Raw genomic sequence first — 25,468 nt, 5'->3', positions numbered from 1 at the left:
GTTTGCGGAAAGGATTATGGGTATTTCACCGTGAGAGATTGGATACCACATCATCTTGCCGCCTGGCGGAAAATGTCATCCTGACTCTGACCTTCGAAATTATACTCTTTATAGACAACTTATTAGAAAAATATTGTTGGATTATGGAACTTCACTTTCTTGGCACAGGGTCATGTTATCCGTCTCCTAACAGAGGAGCCTCGTGCATTGTTTTACGGCACGAGACAGGCTGTTGGATGTTTGATTGTGGGGAAGGGACCCAGATTCAACTCATGAAAAGTACTCTAAAACCGGGAAGAGTCAATAAGATTTTTATCACTCATCTTCACGGAGATCACCTCTTTGGTTTACCTGGCCTTCTTTGCACATTAGGATTGAACTGTGCTGAAAATAAGCAGCCCATTGAAATCTATGGACCCGTTGGCCTGAGGAAGTTTGTTAGATTGTCTCTGGAATTGTCACAATCATTGCTTGGTTATTGCTACTCTGTCACCGAGCTGCAGTCTTTTGCATCAGGTGGATGTGTAAATGTTTTCTAAATTCTCTCTAGTATGATGCAAGTAGTTTTGCCAGAAAAGGCTCTGGTGCACATTTTAATTTGAGTATCACAAAACAAGACCTAAGTTTTCTCATTAAAGCCAATCAAGGCAAGAATTAAATGTCACCAGGGGTCAATAAAAATTCAAAACATAGAAAAACAAAACTGAGTAATTTAAGTGTAATTTTTTTATTTGTTGAACTGAACAACGTACACTATAGTTTGTGATGGTCCTTCTCTTCCAGGAACTAATGAGGAACAGGCACACTCATCATCTGCATCAGACAGTTTACACCCAAATGAGACTCATGGGGGAATGATTCTTGCCAATGATAAAGGTGTATGGGAAGTTTGCCAAGAAGGAAATTTAACTGTGTTTGCAGCGCCACTTAAACATCGTGTTACATGTTTTGGTTATGTGATTCAAGAGAAACAGCTTCCTGGAAAACTGGACCCTAATATTTTAAAAAGTAAAGGTATTCCCCCAGGTCCTCTTTATGCAAAAATCAAGAATGGTCAAACAATAACAGCTCCTGATGGTAGTCTAATCAAGCCTACAGATGTATTGGGGTCACCACGCCCTGGTCGTAAAGCTGTTATTCTTGGAGATACATGTGACTCTTCAAGGATTGTAGACATTGCTTCTGATGCAGATGTTGTTGTTCATGAAGCTACTCTTGAAAATGAATTGATGGCTCAGTGCATAGATCATGGTCACTCAACTCCAGGTAACTACTTCTGACAGCAATTATATGTATGCTCTAAAAGCACCTCTCCTAGAAAAGGTTTCCCCTGAAATAAGATTTGCTTGTGCAGGAAGCAAAAAAGTCTGTTATGTTCTCCAATCCCACACCCTGTTAACTAGAGTGAAGTGAAGGGAAAAGAAAAAAGTTAAAAATGTTAAAAACAAATTTGAAAAAGGGAATTAGCATCGTATTACATGGAGTAATTTATCCAAGACCTGTAATTTATACAGATGAGCCCACATGTAACAAACTCATCTATTATCTCATCATCTTTCATATCCTGGTGAAAGAAAGGCTATGTTGACTAAATGAAAAAGCAAATTAGCATCACATTGCATGGTATTTGTTCAACAGCTTTAGCAGTAGTAAAAGGGGTTGGTTTCTAAAGAAACTGTGGTGCCACGTCAGTGGGAGAGTATAATAGGGTAATTTGGCATTATCAAATGCATTGATAATGTAATTTGGCCACTGTAGAGAGTTTTAAAGCTGGTATTTCAAGCATTAGCCCATTGTCAGATCATAAGACGAAGGGCTAAAGCTTGAAATGTCAGCTTTGAAACTCTTTATGGTGGCCAATTTATGTTATCAACTCAGTTGATAATACCATATTACACAGCTTTAGCAGTAATTTGATACTAATGAGCTCACTGATGACAAACTCTCCACACAAAGAATGGAATAGTTAAGGTTCTCTTTCTGTGTTTTTTTCCCAACAGAAATGGCTGGACAGTTTGCAAGGAAAATCAAAGCCAAAAAACTGGTTCTCACACATTTTAGCCAAAGATACAAGAGAGTTAGTGACATTGAAGGAAGTGGCAATGATGACACTGCAACTATAAAAAAACTTCTTATGCAAGCTGAGAAGGCATTTCTGCCAGGAAATGTTGTTGATGCTGATGATTTTATGGTTATACAAATTCCTCAAAAGCAATAACAAAGCACTTTTAATTCTGTTCATACCTACATCTAATGTAGTGTTCACAAACAATACAGTTCTCTCAATTTTTTTTTACACAAACCTGAGTGAGACTGACATGTAATGCTATAATTTATACAACAGGAAAAATACCTTAAGTTAATCAATTATCTTATGAAACCAATGAATTTATCTAACTATACTTTTGAGGTAAATATTACAAGGGAGCAACTCCTAACCTACAAAATCCACTATACACCTAATTTCAGCTACTGCTGATACACAGTGAAAATTGTCTTCCTCTGAAACTCCCAACTTTTAGAAAAATTCAGCAGTAGACTACAACAACTATATTTAGCTTTTTCAAGCAATCAGCCTTGGCCAATAACATCCACTAACTTCATTAGGTCACCAACTGCTTATATACATTAATAAGGCATTAATATTAAAGGTTCTTGAAACCTTTAAAGTAACTATTCTTGTAACATTATGTAATGATTGCATCACTCAGTAGAATGTTCTAGATTAATCCACATAGCATGACTAAGCTTTCTAGAAATTTCCAGAAACTCCCCATTCACAGCTACTCTCTATAACAATTAACACTTCCTAAAATGGACCATACAGTTGGTTCTTGCTATTTGAATTCTTCAGTTATTTTTTTTAATTTAATTCACACTAAAACAGGCACCACCTTGCTATTAGTGATGTTTGTGCATACTTGCAATAACTCTTTGATGATGAATTTGAAACTTCTCCCCACAATGTGAATACATTATTAAGCAAATATGTGATAAGAATTGACACAATTATCAACTTGAAGAGGCTATTTTGATTTAGCACTAAATCCTCTTTAAAATTAATTTTACAAGAAAATCTATTACATGCAAAAGGGAGAATTTCAAGGACTCGGGGTTTAATGGGTTTAATGAACTATCTTTGTGGTTCAAAGCTCTGCTAGAAGCAGATCTAGTCCACCTGCTACATCTCCTTCAAAATAGTATACTGGGTACTGGTTGTTTGGCTGACCATTCCGTTGTATATCACCTTCAGCTTCTCTCCTTCTCTCTCTGAATCGCTGTAGCTCTTGGTGTCGTTGTCCACCAGAAATTAAGCCATGAATACCATTGCCAATTAGACCCCCAGCAGACCCTCCTATGGCCACACCAGCAGCCCCACTCCAAGGTCCCAGGAGGAAAGCACCTGCCCCCAAGATCATACCCACTCCAAACCCAATCTGAGCACCAGGATTGCTAAGGGCAAGGGTCACCCAACAATAGATCACACCAAAAGAGAAAAGAATCATCTCTATGACCTCGCGGAGCATGTAGATGAGGTGAACTCCCAACTGATTGGTTGCATTTGGATTTTGGAGGATGAGGCGCAATATTTGGAATACAGGTGGCAGACCAATTTCCAGGTTGTCACCATTGGGGTTTAACAAGCAGTTGGTTATGATCAAGAAGTTTCTGACATTAAGAATTGCTTCCTGGATCAACGGAGATTTTCCTTTAAGCGTCTGAAATTTCTTGGCATCATGATAGGCACCCTCCAGCAGACTGATAAGTGACGTGTATCCGGCAAAGCGACCGTGTTCGGGCTTTTCGGTACTGATGGAGAGTTTAATTTTCTCCTGTGCAAAGAGGTCAGAAATGCTGTTCCTCAACTCTTGCTGATGAATTGGACAGAGGAAAAGATCCCTTTTGTCGCCACTTTTTGCTGCTTTTGAATTCTTAGTTGAGCAGGACGGATGACGGCAGATAACCTCAGAGGAAGTAAAGTTCGGATCGAACTGAAGGAGAGATATTTCTTCGTAAGCCCCGAGATGGCCAGACTTCCGCAGCGTCACTTTTGTTTTGAAGTTGTCCCCAAAAAGCTTTCTAGCATCAAGAAGGCTGGATTTGCTCACTTTTGGCGCGGGTGACACAGGTTTGAGGTGAGCGAGAAGTTCTTGTTGCCATTCTTGTACTATCTTTGAGACAGTTTCGCCAGCTACCGGTAATACAAGGGAATTATTCCTCAATTGTGAACCGTCAGCTTGGTTTCCAATAATCCCGAGTTTAGCGCCTAAAGCAGATATTTTTTCCTTTGCAATTTCATCATACTGAAACGACATTTCTGGTCGCTGGAGTTTACTCTTGTTTCAGTCTGGACGAGGTCACGAATCGAACGGAACTAACATTTGTCTCGGTTGGAAATATCTACAGAATTTGAGGGGAAACCCCGATGGAGATTACGTCAGGAGAATTTCTCGCTCTTTTTTGAAAAAAGGCGTTGATGAAAAATTAATTTCTCCTGTAGAGAAGAACATGACTTGGCAGATTTCGAGTTCAGAAATGTTTCCTCATGAAACCGAAAGATTAAGCTTTCGAACCGTGAAGGAAGTGAAAATTCTGGTAAACGACTCCAGCATTAATATAATCTTCCGGGAGATAAGTTTAGAACCCCTAAGATCGCTTAACCCGCTTCCATTATTTGATGTTTGTTCAAGAATATTTAGAAACATGACGCTCCATTACAGCGAAACTGAAAAGGGAAAAAACCCCTTGTTAGAAGTCACGAGTTGTGTTTCTATACAAACGCAATCAAATGTATCTCTTTTAAGACAACAATTGGGACCAAAAAAAAAGAAATTGTTTCTACTCGTATCTAGTTTAAAACTACCCTTCCAACTTGATTCAAGCTAAGCAAGCGAACGCACATAGACTTCCTGTTTTTAGGAAGGCTTCAAAAACAATTATCAAAAAATCAAAAACAAATTTGAGGAAAAAAAAATTGAAAAAGGGAAGTATGACCTAAAGTTATAACAGAGGTTATAACGCGCAAGGTAACTTGGGACTGTCTCCATCCACATTCAAGATGGCGACCAAACAGTTAAGCGGGGTTCTGCGAACATATATTGCCGCAGGTAAAGCATCTCCTTCTCCCCCGCTAGGCCCTTCACTTGGACAGGTAAAATAGCCTTGTGATATTTTGATTGATTTTTGCTGGATTCCTGTTAAGCTGAGTTTCGTTTCTGTTTTGGATGAACAGCGAGGAGTGAACATAGCGCAGTTTTGCAAAGAGTTTAACGAAAGAACTAAGCACATTATCACTGGAATTCCAATTCCTACGATCATCTCTTACAAGGTAAATATTGAGTATAATCAACTTGTGTCAGTTCCTCTCGCTGGGAGCAATTGCTGGCTTTTATAACAAGACGTGTTGCTAAAATCTGTAACAGACTGTCTAATTGAATGGACAAAAATCCTTGATGAAGGATTTTCCTTTTGAACTTCACTTCAAGAATGTGCAATGCCATTATTTTGACGTTTCTTTTGTGTTGCTTGTTAGTTTTTTTCTTTATCTGAGGGTCAACACAAGGCCTAGGCACACTGCAAGGGCACATTTCTTTATACCTTTTAACTCTTTATACCCTGAGATCAGTATGCACATTCTCCATTCTGTTCTAAATATATTTTCCTAGGTGCTGACAAGGAGAATTTGTTTAACAATCGAGAGCTTCTTTAATTTTTATCATTTCCTTTATTCTCATGACCTTAATGTTTGATTCAGGGATGATATTGAAAGGAAAAATCAGATGCTTGGCCCCTCATAGTGGTCAAAGGATTAAGAAACTTTATTTAAGTGTCAAACACTTCAAGCACCCTTTTCACATACTTGGTGCACTATAAATATATCAATTTTAAGTTGTAAATAAACACATATTTTGCATGTTCTGATATGGCAAAATGGTTGTACTGTAGTGGAGGTTTTTATGTTAACTGCAATGCTGCAGATATGATGTATTGATTTCTTATTGACTTATTTATTGACAATTCAGAACTAAGCTGACTGATTGATTGATTGGCTGCTGTAATGATTAATTGGTTGATGGAATGATTGATCAGTGGACCATTGGTTTGTGAACCAGAGGACACAATACATTGATATTCTCACATAAATAACCAATATTGAAAAGCTATCAACCTCAATAAAAAGCTTATGATCATGTGTTTTGTCTTGTAGGGTGATCGCTCATTTAGCTTTGAGATGACTTCACCTCCAGTCTCACATTTTCTAAAAGCAGCTGCAGGAGTTGAGAAAGGGGCTCAAAAACCAGGTAAGATTCGAATTTAATTACTTTCCTCATCTGTTCACGTAGCCTGTGGAGCAGTGTAATGCAGAAATATTTTTGGTTTTGCATGGGTTTGAATCATGTCAAAGCCCAAATTTTTTTAGGCCCTTCCCAAGTCTTTTTTGCAATCTCTCTAATTACTGTTAACCTATGGAGATAATTCTCTTAATTGTTAGCTTAGTGCTAAAAAAATTGGTCTGGAAGGGAAGAGATAGAAATTTTGATGGAGAAAGAAAATCCAACAACTTTAATCTAACCTTAACCCTTGAACTCCCATGAGTGACCAAGACAGAATTTCTCCTTACAGTATCAATACAATATTAACCAAATAAGTGATGAGAATAAAGAAAAATGTCAATTTGGGAATAATTAGTTGATCCAATACCAAATTCTCAGAACTTACATGATAAGAATTGTATGGTTGACAGTAAGGAGAGTTACAAATGTTATCTGGGAGTTAAATTCAAACATGACAGCTTGGTAAACAATCACAAGCTTGCAACTCTTGAGACACCTGCACTGCAAGTAGCTCTGATTATTTAAAACATCAGTAGGTTATAATAATAGTTGCAACCTGTTAGTGCAATGAAGGTGTTGCTAGTAATCAGATCCTTGTGATCTTCTGCAAAGATTGCTGGAATCGCAGCTGGGCAGACATGGCAACTCACTATGTAGAAATGTATGACGAAAAGTTGTTTTGACATCCAAAAAAAACGATTTTGGAGAGAGATTAATGCTATTTCACCTCAGTGTCATCATAAATGGATAAAGATAATGTTGATTTGAGGGAAGTGTAACCCATTCATTCAAGTTGTGTATAAAGTTGCACCTCCTTCAAATAAACTTCCTAACCCTAGTCTGACTCATTTCTATCAAAGGAGAATAGTGTCTTTAACCCTTTAACCCTTTAACCCCTGAGGGTGACTGGCTTCTGACTTCTCCTCGCAATATCACCCCTGGATTAAATGTAAAGGTTATGAGATTATAGGGAATGATCACCAAATTTACAAAGCTCCCAAACAAATTCTTCTTGTCAGTGCCATAGTTTTTATAAAGAGAAAGGTGTGTGGAGGATTTGACACACCAAAGAGGTACAAAAAATAATTTAAAGGACCATTTTAATGTATTTCATTAAATATCTCCTTGTAGGCCATGAAGTTGTGGGCACAGTAACCCTCAAGCACATTTACGAAATTGCCAAAATCAAGAAAGAGGACTCGTCAATGAAGAATGTGCCATTGAGAAGTGTATGTAGATCTGTCATTGCTTCAGCCAGGGGCATGGGCATTGAGGTTGTTCCTGGTAGAGATGCAGATACATAACACACACCCATCACTGAAACCTTAGTGACTAGTCATGCAGTTGTTTGGGAAATATCTTGTGCAAAATGGGAAATATATCTTTGGATCATCTGAAGTACATCGCAAAAGAAACTACCAAAAGAGGAAATCTTGGTTTTTATCAGAATCATGCTTTTGCAGGTGTTCAGTCAGTGTAATATGCAATAATAGTACTCATGCAAGGTGAAAAGGAAGGCAAAAGTAGGAAGGAATCTTCTCAGCTTTTGTCAATCCCTTTCCTTTTTTTTGTCTCATTGTTTTGCATCAACCTGCATTTACCACTCATCCTTTTTACTGACTAATTGCCAGGAATGGGCTATCGAGGAAGTTGCAAAGGAGAGGAAACAAATTTGATGTACATAGAAGAATTTCTCTACCATAAGTACAGTATCCCAGTTTTAGCTTGAAATTTTTGGATTATAATGTCAATATCTGAGCAACTGCACCCCACCCCTCCCCTAACCCAAAATTAACCCTAAATTGTTATCAGTTTTGTTGGGCTAGGGGAGGGGTAGGTGGGCTGTTGCTCACATACTGACATTAATCCAGATTGTTCATCAAATAGTTTTGTGAACAAGCCACAGGTTATTACCCATATAAGGAATTCAACTATTCCCCATGTAGGAAAGAGAACTTGGGTATGAGGTTGTCAAGAAATGCACACCTCTGTTCCAAAATGATAAGTATATGAAGTTTGATGCATAGTGATGCTCCTAAAGAGGATGTCAGAATGAGACGAGTTGTCTCACTGATTTGAAGTTCACTACTCCAGGTGGACCTTGGTTATTTAATAAAATTAATGTGGTATTTTTGTTTCTTTGCTTGTCACCACGATCGCCTTTGCCAGGGTAAAGTAGGAAATCTATGTTATAAAACTGTATGAAAGGACCGTTGTGCAAGGATATCAGCCCGAAGCCCGGTCATTTCAGACATTTTTGCAATGCGGTTCAGAGCATGCTAGGTTAATAGGAGTTTAACCACCTGACTGGAATCTGTCTTTTGACGCAGTAAATATATGTGTGTGTGACATAAAAAATATCAAATTTTTATTCGAGACGTAAAACAAATTAACCCAAAGCCAAAAAACCGGCCAAAATTTTCATCAAGACCCTACTAATTAAAACTCTAAAGTATTACTCCAGACTACTCCTCAAGACATTCTAAATATGACGCAAGGAATAAGGCGCGCCGTAATTGCAGCCTACTCGTCCTAAAAGTACAAAGGCCTTTCTTTTGGTGGCGTTTTTGATAATTTTTTGGCGTAATAAACTACAGTCCGGATTTTCTCGCGTTGCTGTGCATCGTTATGTAAAGATTTATCTTTCCGCGCACCTCTTTTCTTTTTTCTCCCCAGCTTCCCTCCAAATTTCCTTTCTAGCAGGTTCCATTCTTGAAATTACTAGGGATATAATACGATCACATCTTCCTGAGAAAAAGAGAACTACTAAATGGTCTTGAATTTTAATTTCAGGTCATTCAATGAGAAAATTTGCAAAAAAAAAAGAGCAATGCACATGGAATTTTAGAAAAGAACCAAGTTTGTGAAGACCGAGCCACATAGTTCTGAGAAACGTTAACGTGGTCGACAGTGAATTTCCAAGTTGTTTATCGTGCGCTTGTATTTCCTTTAGAGACGGGTTGTTAAACTTAATGACGCAGTTTTCTTCAAAATAAATATACATGTCAAAGCCGAGTATCCAGACTGCGAGACATACAAACATAACGAATTGAATTCTTGTTTACACAGCTGGAAAATTAAGAATGGTTGATTCACTCCGTGTGACGAGGGTGTTAAAGTTGCTATTATCCTAAAAACAAAAAAACGTGTGAAAAAGTTTGGTGACCATTGATACAGCTTCCATGGAATCTTCTACAATTTGTGATTCACCTCTTCCACTGAATATGTGTTCTGTTCGTTTTCGTCACTTCCAGCATGTGCCTCGTTTCGTGGGAGAGAATGCGTTGAAAACGTCTTGTTTGAAGAGGATTTTCTCAATACTTTCAACTTTTGACAGAGACAACATCGCCAGCACTTGAGAAAAAACTTCTTAAATTTTCTCTTAAATTCGTTGTGTCTCCACGCGTATAAAGGAGGATTCACTACAGAGTTACTGTACAATAAAATGCGAATCCAAAAACGAGCTTCTTTGCTCTTAGTCGTCTCAGGAGTGGCAAAGTGGTAGAGGACCAGAATTATGCGAGGGTACACCAAAATTATGAACGCTCCAATCACAAAAGCGATCGTACCTGCAGCTTTGCGCTCTCCTTTCTGAACACGGGCATCCCTGTCTGTCTGTTGTTTATCGACGTAGTGACAGAGTTTGGGTTCAAGGGCCGCAACGAACGAAAGACGTACAACTTTACTCGCGAAACCACTGTTAGTGCGACGTTCTCTGATCGCCTTGCTAGCAATCTTGAAAATCTTATAGTAGGTTACCGCGATGATTAAGGTGACTAGAAGCACAAACCCAACGAAGAACGCGAGGAAGGGTTTGTCACTAACGCCTGGAAATTTAGGAAGAAACGTTACAATTAACGCCACTATCCAGATCAATGCAATCGCTAAAGAAACTTGTCCCTTCGCAAACTTCACCGATGACAGATAAAATATCGGGTGCGACAAGGCGACGTATCGGTCGATACTCATCGCAGCCAGGCTAGATATTGATGCAATAATATTCACACGACCAATAAACCCAGCGATTTCGATCACCATCGTAGGCACTGTTGTTCCGCGATACATGGCCATATGTTGTGATGCTCGCATGGGTACGAGAACAGCGCTTACTAAGAGATCGGCAAAGGCGAGGGATGCCAGGAGGAAGTTCGAAACAACCTGAAGTGATTTGCTCTTACAGATCACAGCGATAGTGAGGGAGTTGCCGACAGTTCCGAACAAACATAACAAGATCTCCACACATGACGCAAGGAGGACACTGTAGGAACCTACTGACGCAGTTTCAGCGCGTTCTTCACTTGACGTATTCGTAGAAATTGAAGTTGCCATAAAAGAAATATCATTCGAAGTGAATCTGCTAATTTTGATTGCAATTGTGTCGTATCACTCTCTTTAAAGTGAAATACGAAGTATATTTGCAGCGTCAAATGGCTTGCTTGCAAAATGTTCGTATCATCAGCTGTAGACTTATCTTTTGCTCAGGTGTTCAATCGCCTTGAATGTTTGGCTCTCGTCCGCCGTGGGATCGAACTGGAAGCTAATGAAGTGAAGTTGATTCTTGCTTCCGGAAACGAAGCTTGAAAAGAGACTCATTGAAAACTGAAACCGGGGTAAGGGTCAATCCCATGGTTCTGCTTTGATTAGCATTTGAATCTCATTAGCAAATCGCTTCTCTACAATTTTGAGAATATTGTTAATTGCTGATCTGCCTCTTGTAATTGGATAGAGACACTTTTAAGGAGAGCAACTTTTCAAAGGTGTGAAACTGGTGGGCAATTATGCTAATTTTTTGCTCTCTTTGAGTCTGAGAAAGAAAGCCAAAATTATAGGTGTCAGTGTCCAAAGTGTAGCGAAAATTATCGTCGAATGCGACGAATTAAGTCGAGAATCACTCCTGTCAAAAAATGATCAGTATTCTTATTCTTCCTTGACAAGAGGGAAGAATGCTTCATAAAAATTTGGCTTTCATTTTTTTAATTTCCGCGTATCCGTTAGAATACCTAGCAAAAGGATATTGAAATCGCAACAAAGCTAATACTTCATCACAAAAAAACTCTGATATGTCCTGGTATATCGAACAATGTTTTCAGTTCGATTCCAGTACAATGGAGAATGAAACTAGCGACAAGGCGAAAAATCTAGAGTCAGGTCTTGCGTTACTTTGGAACCGTTAGCTTTTGGAAATTTGGTGGGATGTTAAAAGTTCCTTACCTGGTTTCAATTTGAATATCAATCAGGAGAATCGCTCCCCAACCTACAAAGGAGTCCCGTTACCATGACACCATAATGTTCCCTCCATTATGTTCACACGATGTCGACTGTGAAAGTCGCACCTTCGTGTTATTCTTCGAACACCCAATGTCAATGTGGGTTATATCCTTCCCCTTTCCCTTGGCCATCTGGATATTAATCGCCAATTAAGGCAAAAAACGCCTGCGATCGAATCATGGGACCGAGAATTTTGGTTACCATGCTAACTTTTCTCGGTATTTTCTCCTGAAACAAAGTGATATATTCATAGGCGTTACTTTCCATCATTATACTCCATTACATGCTATTAGGAAAAAATTCACATTCACTACTTATCGTTCGCCGTAACCAGGCATCAGTCGCCGTTATTGGAAGTCGTCTAGCGTCATTAGACATCATTCGCGGTCACCGTCATTGGACGCAATCCCTGGACTCAAGTTAGTCATCTTTCCTCGTCCATGGGATGGTAAACCTCATTTGGTTTTCAATCAGCTTTTTTTTCTTCAGGAATCGGTTTTATTTATCCCTTGGAGGAAGGAGAGGGGGTGGGTGTGTGGGTGTGTGTGTGTGTGTGTGTGGGGGGGGGGGGAGGGCTTAGCGTAATTTGGCTGTTACATGAAAAAAATCTACCTGTTTTCCCCTAGTCTCATACTCAGATCTCACCGTGTAACTGAAATAGAACCACCTGGTCGTGTCTGTGTAAAAGACTAGGTAATTCAGTGTTGTCAGTTAAGTAAATTGGTTACCGTAAAGAGTTTAAAGGCTGACGTTTCGAGCCTTAGCCCTTAGTCAGAGCCATTGGCAAAGGGCTAACGCTCGAAACGGCAGCCTTTAAACTCTTTACAGTGGCCAATTTACGTTTTAAACTCAGTTGATAACAATAAATTACCCTGTTGTACTCTCCCACCGACGCAGCACCACAGTTTCTTTGGAAACTTACCCCTTTTATTTATTTGTGTCAAAGACTAGATCCCCCGCTGGGAGCCCCGCTGGGAACCCTCTATTCCCCTTGACTAACCATGCAATCCTCCCGAAAATCTCCGGTGATAAAGAATGACTGGTCAACGGGGTCATGGCTTGGCAATATCAGCTGTCATGTAATGGGCTCTTGCAGCTGTGTATGTCTTCGTTGGGTTTTCGTACTGTGTTGGATAACGAGAAGACGGTCGGAATTCTACACGTGACCGAGAGAGTCATGGGAACTAGAGGTAAAAAAATGGCTTCCAAACGTGGATGCATGTGCACTGAATATTTTTTAAAGAATATTTCAGATTTACTCGTTGCAGGATAGAAAATGATGACCATGGCTCTTTGATTATGCAGAAGCATTGATTAGTGGGCATAGAAGCCCATTTTTGACGCGAGTAGCGCACCGTAAGTACGCTTTGTCGCCCTCAGTTTTGTTAAATCATGTCGCAGGCGACGAAGAGAAAGCACGTTGCGAAAGAAGTGCTGGACGATTACGTTGTTCCAGACCCAAATCAACAGATTGTTAAGGTAGGAGAACAAATGGGGCGAGTAAGTTTACCATCTTTATAAAGTAAACATGTTGTTACCCCCTTTGCTCCGTAGAGAGAACAAAATTTAAATAAAAATTTAAGGCATAGCTTATTGCAAATATAATAAGATTTAAGTTAGGTGGTGGCTAAGAAACATCTCCGTGATATCTCACTGATTTAATTCTGTGGAACAGCCAGAGAAGAAATGTCAGACTTAAGTTAAAGAAATTTTGCACTCAGTAAGTGTGGAAGGGTGTAAAATTTTGGACATTCCATATTTTATATGTATTCCCCCCCCCCCCCCCCTCTTCCCATTTCCTCCCCAGTCTTTGAAAAGGCACCTTTTTATTTTGCTCAGAACCAGTCAAGATTTGAGTAATGATGATTAAACAAATTTGGAATCCCCTAGGTGCAAACTTCAAAGGTTCAGAGGAAAGAAATATGGCTGTTGGAAGGTGGTCTTTAATAACAGAGTAGAAAGAAATGGAACGTTCCAATAGCATGTTTTAAGGCAATTGTTTTTTGATAGGGAGGAAAAGGGGCTGAAAAAAGCTTACATTCCCTTCCCTCCTCTCTTATGGGAAAGTAGATGGGTCTGGTGGGAGGGGAGTTAGGATGAGGTTACTCTGTTCTGGGGATCTTAGTTGGATGAGCAAAGTATATCTTCTGTGAAAGGAGCAAATCTCTTCCATTTCACATGGCCAGTACAGAGCGTAAGACAAGGGAAAATATATTTCTATCTTGTTCCAACAATTTATTCTTTATAACTTCCTAAGCTAGATTTTACTGCTCTGTTGAATTGTTTATACTATGGAGATGCCCAGTAGATGTAATTCTGAAAATGAAAATTGCTACAAGTAAAACTTATAAATCAATATTTCTTTCCCTGGGAAAGATATTAGGTGGACGTGGAAACAACCTTCATGAAGTGGAAACTTCTGATGGCGCAAAATTTCTTGTCAGTATGCCATCAAAATTCAGAAAGAGTGTATGGATTAAAAGAGGTATGGATGGAGGCTTAAGAACAGTTGTTTTTAACCTGTGTTTAAAACCCCTGGAAAAAAATAATGATGATGATTTTAATTGCTTATTTCAAGCAACTATCCCAGACAAAACTGTTAAGACAACAGAGAGGAATGTATTCTCCTTTTCAATTTAGGCTGTTATATTATCCTGCCCAATTTTCCTTTTTCATTGTTGTTTGGTTAATGTTATTTTTTCTCAGAAAATGTATCTTGAAAAAGTACATTTAATAGGTGCAAAAGATGAAGATGCATTGTCAATGAAGGGAGGAACGCTGTCTTACGCCTTACTAACAGCAACTTTTGTTGTATGCCTATTTAAAAATAAAGATGTTCTCAATATTTCCTACTCCAGGAGATTTTGTTATTGTGGACCCCATAGAAGAGGGAAACAAAGTGTGTGCTGAGATTGTTCATATTCTGTACAGCAAACAAATCAAATATCTGAAAAATGAAGGACTGTGGTAAGATATTTGTTTTTGTATTTTGTTAAGTTATTTCATGATTATGTGGGATTCACACTTTTCACTAAGGACATTAATAAATAGACTCTTCTCACTGTCTGTAATTCTTTTGTTAATTCTGGCTTCAAGAATGTGGTTTTAAACCAAGAATTATCTTCTTGTTGTTATTGTGCTGTTGTTATTGTTGTTATTTGCTGATTCTTTTCATCATTGATATTGGAAGGGAAAATTCTTTTAGGTCACCTGCAATTAATAGGGCTAAAAATGCTATTTAGCATTGGTGCATAGCCTTTTAAGCTTTAGAAGGATAATCTTGTGAGCAGAATTAAACTTTAACCCTTAATTGCCAAGATCTGATTGTTAACTCTCCCTTTTAGCTGCTACACATTTTTTGTGGATTCTCTACAAGAATTTTGTGTTTGATCAAGAAAACAACTTCTACCTGATAAGTTTGTGTGTGATCTCATAACCTTTTTGCAGGATGATGTTTGGATGTAATAGAAGGGTCATTACATTTTAATCACTTCTGGGAGTTATAGGGTAAATTTAACTTGTTTTTATGTGACTTAAACTTCAAGGCCTTCAGCATTTGCAGACAAAGCTTCAACTGATGAAAAATCAGATGACAAACAAGTAAACAGGTATAAATTTTTAAATGCCTTTAATATAATTCATGACTCTGTACCTTTAGTCCAAAGTGTTTTTATAAAGAATAATATATATTCTCAAGGTATAATTTTTTTGTTGGGTTTGGTTTCTAACTGTTTGTAGTACAAAGACAAAAGCATGAAGTTGGAATGTTGTTTGTCTTTTAACAATTTCCCCTCAGTTTTAACAGGATTCATAATACAGTAAATAGTCAACACTTACAAGACATATCATAGTAATTATAGAAGTGAAGGTAGTTCTGGAGAGGACTTTTAACCTTTTAACTCCCAAGATCTCATTATTAATTCTCTTTACTGTCTGCCAAATGATTCTCATCATGTTAGTCTGGAGAATTTGTTATTGGATTAATTAATAATCCCATAATTGATATTTTTCTTCATTCTCATCACTTGTCTTCATGATATAGTATAAATATAGTAAAGAAAAATTCTGTCTTGGTCAGGGTTAAGTTGCGGATGGTGGTGAATAATGTTTTGAGAACTTTGAGTCAAGACTTGCTTTTTCAATGGATGTTACAAATCTAAACTGACCAGTTTTCCTGTGATCAATTGTCAATAACCAGGAGAGAATAAGGGCTCCCTTTTACTGACACAGATTTGAATTATTGTTTGAAATTAGTATATACCACCGGGAAACAAAAAAATTAGTTTATTTCTGTTAATGTACCAAAATCTTGTTGGGAATTTAACTCTTGAAATGCAGTGTTGTCTCTTCTGCTGTTCAGAGGTGAATAGTGCTTGCTAATCACTTCCAAACAAGTCAAGTAGTGAATGCAAAAAGCAGTAAACCTGTGTGATAGACTTTACATAAACATAGCACGCCTCTTTACCTTGAATTAAACTTGTTATGTTATGTTCTGTTGTGAAAATAAACCTGCAGCTCACATACAATCATGAAGGATCTCTCAATAACATTTCAGATGAGACAAGATTGTCATGTCAAGCTAGCCACAAACTATCACATTTTGCTTTGATTAGTAACCGTTTTTATTGCAGATCATGCATAACAATTTTCTCGTGTTATGTTTTTAGCAATGTCTGTGAACAGCATATAAATGGCATTAGTGAGGATGATGAGGATGATGATGAAGAAGATGATGATGATGATGATGACGATGATGATCTATTTGTTAATCCCAACCATCAGAGAACAACATATTATGTTGAATCAGACTCAAGTGATACAAGTGACAAGGAACCATGATATCTGTGATCTGTCTTGGAAATGCTATTGTCCATTTCCTGAGAAAGACTGGTCTGGTGTGAACAATTTGTGAAACAACATTGTTAGAAATAAATTATGGTAGTTAAAGGTACATACACACAGAGATCTAAACAAATCTATGAATTCAACAATTTTATTGTGAAAGAATCAAAGGGCACATTAATGAGACGTTGTGGGTTTTATTTTAATTTAATTTGTATGATCTCTTCCTGTTACAAATGGCAACATTCTTTCATTTCTTTTTGAAGTGTGGAACCATGTGTATTTCATCTCATCAACAAATTAATATTTCAAACTGTTGAATGGAACATTGCAAAGGATTGGGTAGACTCAAGGCCACCAAATTGATTCTAGGGCTGGAGGGTTTAGAAATTTGCAAATTGAAGAATTTCATTAAAAGTGGGTGCAAAAAAGAGTCAAAAGCTAAGCAAAATAGAGAGAACCTTTCTTGCATGTACCTGCTTCCATGTCTGCTGTCATTGGGTATATTGACAGCTTGTTAGAAAACTCAGAGACAAGTTTGTACCATAGATTTTTTTTGTCCAACCAAATTGCTTCAAATTGTCTGAAATGTATATTTACAGTATCAGCCAAAATTATTTTAGAACTGCAAATATGATTGTTGTGTTAATCACATTTCTTAAGCACCCACAAGATTGACATCATTTCCTTGTTTTCTTTTTTTCTATCTCCTGTCAATTCCATTTCATCAAAATTTTTCATGATCAATCAACTTAAATTTTTTCTCTATCCTGTGTAATATTTATTTAAGTTGCTTGGTAAGACACCCATGTGCCGATGTGTTGATGAATTGTTACATTTCAATTTATATGTCATATTTTATTTGTCCCATTGTTCCAAGAAAATCCATCATTGCAAATAAATTGTTTTAGAATTTTTTGTTGTGACAATTCTCTTCACCATTTGAGTCAATTTAAAAGCTGACCGGCCTATGTGGTTTACCCATGCCATTAGCATCCCTACATCATACTTTGTTACCCTCACATCGTACACATCATTTCTTCCCGTAAACTGAGAACCTAGAGCTTAATGTACCAGCTGAACACAAGGAACATCAAGAGCCACTAGAGCGAGCAAGTCTTTGAAAGATTGAGTACTGTCAAAGCAAAGTCGAAGTAATCACAACAGCCAATCAGAAGGAAAATACCAACACTGCTGTTGTATACTGTGTGAATGTACTTGAATCCTCTTTTGCAAGAGGATAAAACAAGCCAAAGATTTGGTGACACTCAACCCTTTCCTTCCCCACCCTGAGCATTCATATTATCCATCCTGTTCTCCTCAAATTTCCTATGATACTGACAAGAATTGTTTTTGAGAATAAGGAGCTTCTTAAATTGGTGATCATTTCCTTTATTCTCATAACTTTGACATTCGATTTAAATAAGGGTGATACTGTAAATTAACTTACTAAGTGACTTTGTCTCAAACTTTTGTGATACTTTTTGACATGGACCAATGAAATACCCCTGCATAATTTTCTAAAAAATTGTTGCCATTCAAGGTACATATTTCTTAATTGTTTATGAAGAAGAAAAGAAACATTTTTCTGTTGAGAAAGTCTCTTTGGACCAGTTAAAGTACTACATTACAAGAGAAGAGATTTACTCCAAGATTTATGAAAGATATACATTTTTATTTAGTGAGGGCATTTTCTGGTAAAGGTAAAGAATCCAATCCTACCAACACATCAACTAGTGTGTCCACCTACACATTGACCCACGTGTTGGTTGACAGTCAACCATTTTCCAGTCACAATTTTTTTCAGAAGTCATAACTTACAGCTTGCATGGCAAACAGACAACAAGATTATATAGTCTTCAATTATTACCATGTAACACAATGTGAAAGATATCAAAATGCTAGGTGTGATATGAAATACATAAAAAAGTTTGTGTTTAAATTCTAGGAAGTTTCTTCACCCACAGAGAGCAAATATAAATTTTGAAAGGGTCTCAAAGGCTAAAATTTTAATGGAGAACTTGAATTTAGAGTGCAGTGGGAAAAGTGAAAACAGAATGAAACTTTCCATGATAATGTTCTGTATATTCTTAACCTTTCAACTCCTGAGATATCACTGATAATTCTCTCCTCTAACTGCAACACATTTCCTTGCAAACTACCATTTGATAGTTATGAGAATTTTGTCTTAGATCAAGATAAAACTTTTCAATAAGTTTGAGTATTCTCCTTACCTGGATAATGCATAAATATGAAAGAGAGAAGTTTCATGTCAATCACTTCAGGGAGTCGAAGAGTTAAAACACAAACATACACTGCACAAGAGCTAGTTTTCCTTCTGTTATCAGCCTGACTAAACTTTAACATTCCAAAGAACTACTGCATAATGATAATAGTAAATCTGAAAAACAAATTTTAATGTTTTCCACTGGCTAAGAGACAACCAACATAGAAAACTTATTTTTCACACATAACTGAGAGTCTAAATGTTTGGGTATGGGAGCTTATTTACATTGTGTGACTAACAGTTTTCCATGTGATTTACTTGTTGCTCATTACTCATGACCTTGATATCTTTCATGCTGCTTATTTTAACTGTTACACATCAGTTATTTGTGGCTCTTGTTGGGCCTTAGGTTTTGTGCTCTCTTGTCCTAACGGTCAGGATACATTGATCAGCTTTTCTTTGCTTCCAGTTGTGCATGAGCAAGTTGACATGCCAAATTTCTTGCAACAGTATGATGGATTTAAAAAATTGCCATTCTCAAGACATCACTGTTGTCAAAGCAACATTATAAAATCAAAGTCTCGTATAATATGCACCAATTACATTACACATGTAACAAGTATCACAGCATGCAGATACAATCTGTCTCAAAATAGACTGAAATTCAACAGATGTTATATAACCTAAATCAAAATGTTACCCTTGGTCAATTATTTTTCATGACTTTTTTATCCTGTATTTTCCTTTCTGTAATTGTCCCATGTACAACTTTGTTTTTGATCCATCTCCTTTTCTCACCCACACTTGAAAATCACAAATAAACACATGTTCTTGATCAAGAAAATGTTTTGTAAGAAAAAGATTTATAAAAACCCTTAAAACCCTATAATAATTGTAAACATATTAAGGGCTTATCAATTATATGAGGGCTAACCCAGACTGGTTTTTTATTCAAGCAGTTGGCCTTATGTATTCTCTTTAAGAGGATTGTTTTCATCAAATTTTTGTCCTTCCACTGCTAGCTTTTGGCCATTTTAACAAAATTCACAAAGATTAATATAATTTCTGGCTAAAGATTCAGCCAAATTCATGATAAGTTAGAATGTGGTTTTGTTAAACAATGGCTAAACTTTGTTTAACCCTTTACACCCTAACATTAATATGTATAATCTCCATACTGTCCTCTTTACATTTCTGAAAGGACTGACAAGGAGAATTAGTGTAACAATTGATAGAGTCTTTAGTTGGTGATCACTTCTATGATTCTCATTCAGGGGGTGATATTGTAAGGAGAAATTAGATGCTTGTCACTCTTTAATAAACCATTAAATTCTATAAATTCTTGTTAAATGGTGCCCACGCATTTCCATACAATAGCCATTGCGAGAATTTGGCTATTTTATTGTAAGGCTATTTTCTTTTACTGATTAGTTCCTTGATTCCCATAACCTTTACTTGTGATGAGATGGTGATATTGTAATGAGAAATTTGATGCAGATCTCTCTCTTGGGAGTTCTGTTTTTAAGGTTTATTACAAAAGGAAACTTTTAGTTTTGTTTGAGAAGAACACCAGCTAGTAATACCAAACAAAAGAAGAAGATACTAGGAAATTTTTTTAATCACCTCTCCAGTGTTGATTCCTGTAACAACAGCACTAAAGTAAAAAAACAAAAATGTTTCATTACCAGAACAAATTCACCGAAATAAGCCATAAAAAGCTGAGTATAAGCAAGTGTGTTTGCCCAGTGCTATGGCTGCTACATGGTAAAATTGAATAAATCAAGGCACTTCTTTGACCTAACAATTATGTCTGACAACTGCTGCAAAATATTCTGGAGCGAAATCAGTACCTTGTAATGCATACTTGAAAAGAAATTGAACTAGACTGGGAACTAACAAATACACAAGAACAAACTGATAAACAAGTGAAATTGAAGGGTATGGCCTAAGATAGTTATAATGAAATCCTTACAAAAAGAATACAAATTTAAAAGTAAAGCCACAATGACATGTAACATCAGGAACATGAGCTGTGGACATAACCTGGAATGTGTATCATTTCTTCTCTCTATCAGTACATGATCACCTTTGTGGAACCTTAAAAAAGAATGTAGAAATGAGATTATAATTATTAGAGCTTTTGCACAATTATATTCACAAATACCACTAAAGGTGTGTAATTTAATCATAAGAGTCATAGACATGTGTGCATGGCTGTCATAAATTAACAAATATATGTCAGTCACAGAACCACATACCATTCTCCTTCATAGTAAAGCTTTACATCGTCATATCTTGCACTAAATGGACTTTCTCTGATTGACAACCACCTACACACGAAATAAAAGAGTTTGATGATTCAAATTTCCAAAATGTTAATATTCACTATTAAAATTTTTGGTTGAATGTTGAATCACAATATTCGGTTGTGATTCATGTCAAAAAATACTTTTGAAACAAAACAAACTTTTGTAAACTTTAATTTTTCGCCAAAAATTGTTAATATATTGCACGAACAGTAAAGTTGAAGCTCTACAAAATGCTCACAAGAAAGTAAGTACTTCAAATGATCAACAATATCTTGAGATGGCAAGTACAAGATAAAAGTATACCAGACAATATGTTTGTGCTCTTCAACAGGCCTGTTGCATCCTTCACATTCAAATAATATCATCTATATCAATCAAATGGAAATTGTTAAAGTCAATTCACAAGGTGATTTTTCTCATGAATGGCCAAGTTACTTCCAACTGAAGCAATTTAAGCACAGTTGAACTCTAAGATCCAGCACAGCCATACAGCTGGTAATCCCACTAGTGGTATCCTACATTATCAAGATCAAGCTGCTAAGAGTTTAATAATGTTACCTGAATGTGTAAGGAACTGTATTGACTTAAAATCAGTTCTCTAAAATGACTGTAAAGCATTTGATAAAAAAGGTCAAAGATGACTTTTCAGCTTGATGTAGTTTTTACTTTACATTGCTAAATAGTTATACTTATTTTACCTCTCCTATATTTTTAACTTTAACTAAGCAGATGTATTTCTTTTTGATAGAAGTATCTTATTTGCATTTTTTTAGCAGATATATTTTTAAGCAGATGTATTTGCAGATGAAGAACCACCTTGTGGAAATGCTGAATAAAGACGATATTATTATTATTATTGTTAAGTCGTTTGTATAATATTTTGCCTTTGAATGATAACTTCCTTCCACTCACCACACAACAATTTTGAGACTCTGACGCTTCCATCTAAGTTACATAGGGATAAATGACAAGAAACGTTGTCTCAAGAAAGGTTGTTTCAAATACTTGATCCATTGTTGTTTTCCAACATAATGATGGATACTAAGATTGCAGAGTTAGAAAAGAAGTTCGAAGGCATAAGTAAGGAGATCACTAAAATCAAAGATGATTTCAACGAGAGTATTAATTATGTCAAGGATGTTTTGAAACATGACATTGACCTAACTTGGGAGTACGCAGTTCGCAATGAGCAGTACTCTAGGAAGAACAACCTAAGAATCCTAGGTATAGATGAGCAAGAAGGAGAAGACCTGGAGGGCAAATTTATTTCTTGTATGAGAGAGAACCTGGGAGAAGAAGTTAAACCAGAGGAAGTGGAGATAATTCATTGTGTTGGCCCTAAGAAGTTCACTGTTGGCAACGCAGGAAACTCAACAGGAGATCAAAGGTCAGCAAGACCCAGGCCAGTCATTGTCTGTCTGCTCTCTAACAAGATGAAGACACGTCTGCTCCTGAAGAGACACCAATTAAAGGGCAAAAAGGTAGTTATTCTGGAAGATATGGCGCAAGATTTAGCGAAAAGGCTAAAGAAGCTGAAGGGAAAACACTCGGTAGACTCAGCTTGGTTTACCAATGGGAAAATTAAGTATAAATTAAAGGATGCCCTGAGAATAGTTGAGCTCAAGGAATGGAAGGATTTACGACATATCGAATGACCAGTTCACGCACGACCAGCTTGAACAGTAAGACTATAATCAAACTAGTTCAAACCTCAATTTTATAGCAAATGTTAAACTGCTCTAAATGTGATTCAATTATTAATGGGTGTGAAATTAACTGTCAAAGTTGTGGGAGTAATTTTCATACTGAATGCATGAGTGTAGACGCGAGTAATTTAATTCCTTGTAGTTATCCGATTTGCGATAATTGTTCACAGCAATTATTTCCATTTACGCAATTAGACAATGATGATTTTGCTCAAACACTTACGAGCCAGGAAATAATAACAAATGATTTTTCTAAGTTTACCAGTCTTAAGCTTCACCTGGTGTTGGATGATATGAGCTCGGAAGACTGTGTTTTTGACCTAGGTGATCTTTACCAAAATCAAAGACACAACAGCGATATGACAAAATGTGAGTATTATCTTGAAGACAGGTTCAGAAGCAAAATATCAAATTATTTCTCCGATAATTCTCCCTTCTTTGTTCTACATTTTAATGTGCGGAGTTTGACCAATAAATTGGACGACCTACAACAATACCTTGGAGAGTTAGTACATAAATTTTCAGTGATTGGAATTAGTGAAACGTGGCTTAATATTGATAATGAATCACAAATTCAACTACCAGGTTACTCGTTTGTCAACAACAACAGGAATGCGAAGACCGGTGAGGGTGTAGGGATGTTTATATCCTCTGTTATAAATTTTCACGTTAGAAATGATTTGAATTTACAAAGAGACGGTGTTTTAGAGAGTATTTTTATTGAGACTAGCCTGAGGAAAAATGAGAAAATCATCATAGGAACAATTTATAGACCTCCGAACAGCAATTTTAATGAATTTGAAGCAGACTTGAAAACAATCCTTCACAAGGTTGAGAAAGAAAATAAGACATGTATACTTATGGGAGACTTCAATATTGATCTCATAAAATATGAGAGCAGTGACCATGTAAACAGATTTCTTTATCAAATGTATAGCTCTCATTTTTATCCACTTATAAACAGACCAACTAGAATTATAGCAAATTCAGCAACATTAATTGATAATATATTTATTAATAACATCCACTTAGATTGTGTTTGAGGAATTTTAATCAGTGACCTTTCAGATCACCTACCTGTCTTTCAAATATTTCCATCTATAAGCACACCTGAACCAAAAAAGATGGTTATCAAGAAAAGAGCAGTAACAAAGGCAAATATGAACAAATTGCAGAGTGAAGTTCAAAATATTAATTGGGAATTTTTAAGGACCATCAATGACGTTGATGACGCATATTCTTATTTTAAAGAAACCTTCATGAACTTATACAATAAATGTATACCTGAAAAGAATCTTTCTAACAAAGAAGCAAAAATTCATAAGAAACCTTGGATTACAAAGGGATTCATCAAATCATCTAAAATTAAAAACAAGCTATACAAAAAGATTTTAAACAATGGAAATGAAGAGTTAGAAGCAAAATACAAATATTATCGCAACCGTCTGAACAAGTTAAAAAATATTCTGAAAATGATATTATGAGCAAAAATTCGACACTGCTAAAAGTGATATAAAACTGACATGGAAATTAGTAAATGAAGTAATCAGTAGAAAAAAGGATACTGTTAGCTCTACAGAATTTAAAAAAGATAATGAGCGTATTACTGACAAAAGGGAAATTGTTCATCGATTCAATGAATATTTTGTTAATGTCGGAGCTAACCTTGCAAAGAAAATAACTGCTACCAACTTGTCATTCATTAGTTACTTGAAGGGACACTACATGGATTCAATGTTTTTGACACCTGTCTGTGAACGAGAAATTGAGAAAGAACTAGAAAATCTTGACCCATCAAAAAGCTGTGGACATGATAACATCATGCCCAAAGTAGTGAAACAGTTAGCAACAGAATTGAGTGACCCATTATCACATATTATAAATCTCACATTCAGTACAGGCAAACTACCTGTAGACTTTAAAACATCAATTGTTATTCCTGTATACAAATCAGGGGACAGTTGTGAATTCAACAACTACAGACCTATTTCTTTATTACCTTGCTTCTCTAAAATATTAGAAAAAATGATGTACAAAAGATTATTGAATTACTTAAACAAAATATGCCTTCTTAGTGAACATCAGTTTGGATTCAGGAGAAATCACTCAACAAATTTCACACTTATTGACCTGGTCAATAAAATAATGACTGCTTTAGATAACAAAGAATTTGCCATTGGGGTATTTCTGGATTTTTCTAAGGCCTTTGATACAGTTGATCATAGCCTGCTACTTCAAAAGCTGGAATTCTATGGCATTAGAGGAATTGCATTAGAATGGTTTAAGAATTATGTAACACAGAGATATCAGTGCGTCAGATACAACAATGAAATATCAGAGAAACAAGAAATAACGTGTGGAGTTCCCCAAGGATCAGTTCTAGGTCCTCTACTGTTTTTAATTTATATAAATGATATCTGCAATAGTTCAAAAAAATTATTCTTCATTCTCTTTGCAGATGATACAAATTTGTTGATGTCTCATAAAAATCTAGACACGCTGATAGATAAAATGAATGAAGAACTAATTAAAATCAATACATGGCTACAACTAAACAAATTATCACTTAATATTACAAAAACAAATTTCATGCTGTTTAAATCATCAAGCAAAAATAACTAAACAACTAAATATAAAAATCAAAGATCATTATTACTCAAGTAAAAAGCACAAAATTTCTTGGAACAATAGTTGACGACCAACTGAAGTGGAAAGAACACATTAATTTCGTTGCAAACAAAATATCAAGGCTAACAGGTATATTAAGTAAAGCGCGGCATT

General features: G+C 36.4%; 7 protein-coding genes across 14 annotated transcripts in view; 4 read left to right on the top strand and 3 right to left on the bottom strand.

Moving 5' to 3' along the window:
• The first annotated feature begins 50 nt into the window (after window positions 1–50).
• Window positions 51–3,012, top strand: LOC113671237 (zinc phosphodiesterase ELAC protein 1). Its single transcript, XM_027187440.2, has 3 exons — window positions 51–516; window positions 784–1,266; window positions 2,001–3,012. Exons 1-3 carry the CDS (start codon window positions 144–146, stop codon window positions 2,216–2,218), a joined length of 1,074 nt encoding a protein of 357 aa, XP_027043241.2. The 5' UTR covers window positions 51–143; the 3' UTR covers window positions 2,219–3,012.
• On the bottom strand, window positions 2,206–4,316 carry LOC149042232 (uncharacterized). The gene has a single exon (XM_089212593.1). It carries the CDS (start codon window positions 4,314–4,316, stop codon window positions 3,147–3,149), a length of 1,170 nt encoding a protein of 389 aa, XP_089068719.1. The 3' UTR covers window positions 2,206–3,146.
• Window positions 4,317–4,790: 474 nt separating this feature from the next.
• LOC113671238 (large ribosomal subunit protein uL11m) lies at window positions 4,791–8,464 on the top strand. Its single transcript, XM_089212594.1, has 4 exons — window positions 4,791–5,152; window positions 5,234–5,329; window positions 6,209–6,302; window positions 7,467–8,464. The coding sequence occupies exons 1-4, from the start codon at window positions 5,060–5,062 to the stop codon at window positions 7,637–7,639; spliced, it is 456 nt and encodes a 151-aa protein (XP_089068720.1). The 5' UTR covers window positions 4,791–5,059; the 3' UTR covers window positions 7,640–8,464.
• Window positions 8,465–8,683: 219 nt separating this feature from the next.
• On the bottom strand, window positions 8,684–11,470 carry LOC113671241 (octopamine receptor beta-2R). Its single transcript, XM_027187444.2, has one exon. It carries the CDS (start codon window positions 10,662–10,664, stop codon window positions 9,528–9,530), a length of 1,137 nt encoding a protein of 378 aa, XP_027043245.2. The 5' UTR covers window positions 10,665–11,470; the 3' UTR covers window positions 8,684–9,527.
• A 1,312-nt stretch (window positions 11,471–12,782) lies between these two features.
• LOC113671242 (putative RNA-binding protein EIF1AD) lies at window positions 12,783–17,361 on the top strand. The gene is made up of 5 exons (XM_027187445.2): window positions 12,783–13,082; window positions 13,980–14,088; window positions 14,462–14,570; window positions 15,149–15,211; window positions 16,271–17,361. The coding sequence occupies exons 1-5, from the start codon at window positions 12,996–12,998 to the stop codon at window positions 16,440–16,442; spliced, it is 540 nt and encodes a 179-aa protein (XP_027043246.2). The 5' UTR covers window positions 12,783–12,995; the 3' UTR covers window positions 16,443–17,361.
• Window positions 17,362–18,099: 738 nt separating this feature from the next.
• Window positions 18,100–25,468, bottom strand: part of LOC149042230 (breast cancer metastasis-suppressor 1-like protein) — an 8,209-nt gene continuing 840 nt past the window's right edge. The window contains exons 2-9 of one of the 8 annotated variants that reach the window (XM_089212591.1): window positions 24,353–24,438; window positions 23,765–23,797; window positions 21,894–21,926; window positions 21,285–21,346; window positions 20,931–21,002; window positions 20,716–20,769; window positions 20,296–20,326; window positions 18,100–19,220 (exon numbers count right to left, since the gene is read on the bottom strand). In XM_089212591.1, the coding sequence (XP_089068717.1) occupies window positions 19,218–19,220; window positions 20,296–20,326; window positions 20,716–20,769; window positions 20,931–21,002; window positions 21,285–21,346; window positions 21,894–21,926; window positions 23,765–23,785 (276 nt within the window). In that variant the 5' untranslated portion in view covers window positions 23,786–23,797; window positions 24,353–24,438 and the 3' untranslated portion in view covers window positions 18,100–19,217. Of the gene's footprint in view, window positions 20,188–20,295; window positions 20,770–20,930; window positions 21,003–21,284; window positions 21,347–21,893; window positions 21,927–23,764; window positions 23,798–24,352; window positions 24,439–25,468 lie in introns of all 8 variants that reach the window. The other 7 variants (XM_089212588.1, XM_089212590.1, XR_016188502.1 and 4 more) reach the window with 7 other exon arrangements.
• On the top strand, window positions 21,998–22,766 carry LOC149042231 (uncharacterized). The gene has a single exon (XM_089212587.1). The coding sequence runs from the start codon at window positions 22,013–22,015 to the stop codon at window positions 22,634–22,636; it is 624 nt and encodes a 207-aa protein (XP_089068713.1). The 5' UTR covers window positions 21,998–22,012; the 3' UTR covers window positions 22,637–22,766.

The sequence above is a fragment of the Pocillopora damicornis genome, chromosome 7 (assembly GCF_964200805.1).
Source record: "Pocillopora damicornis chromosome 7, jaPocDami1.2, whole genome shotgun sequence".
Classification (NCBI taxonomy): domain Eukaryota; kingdom Metazoa; phylum Cnidaria; class Anthozoa; order Scleractinia; family Pocilloporidae; genus Pocillopora; species Pocillopora damicornis.
The sequence above is the reverse complement of the archived record's forward strand: the minus strand, read 5'-3'. Positions and strand labels throughout refer to the sequence as shown.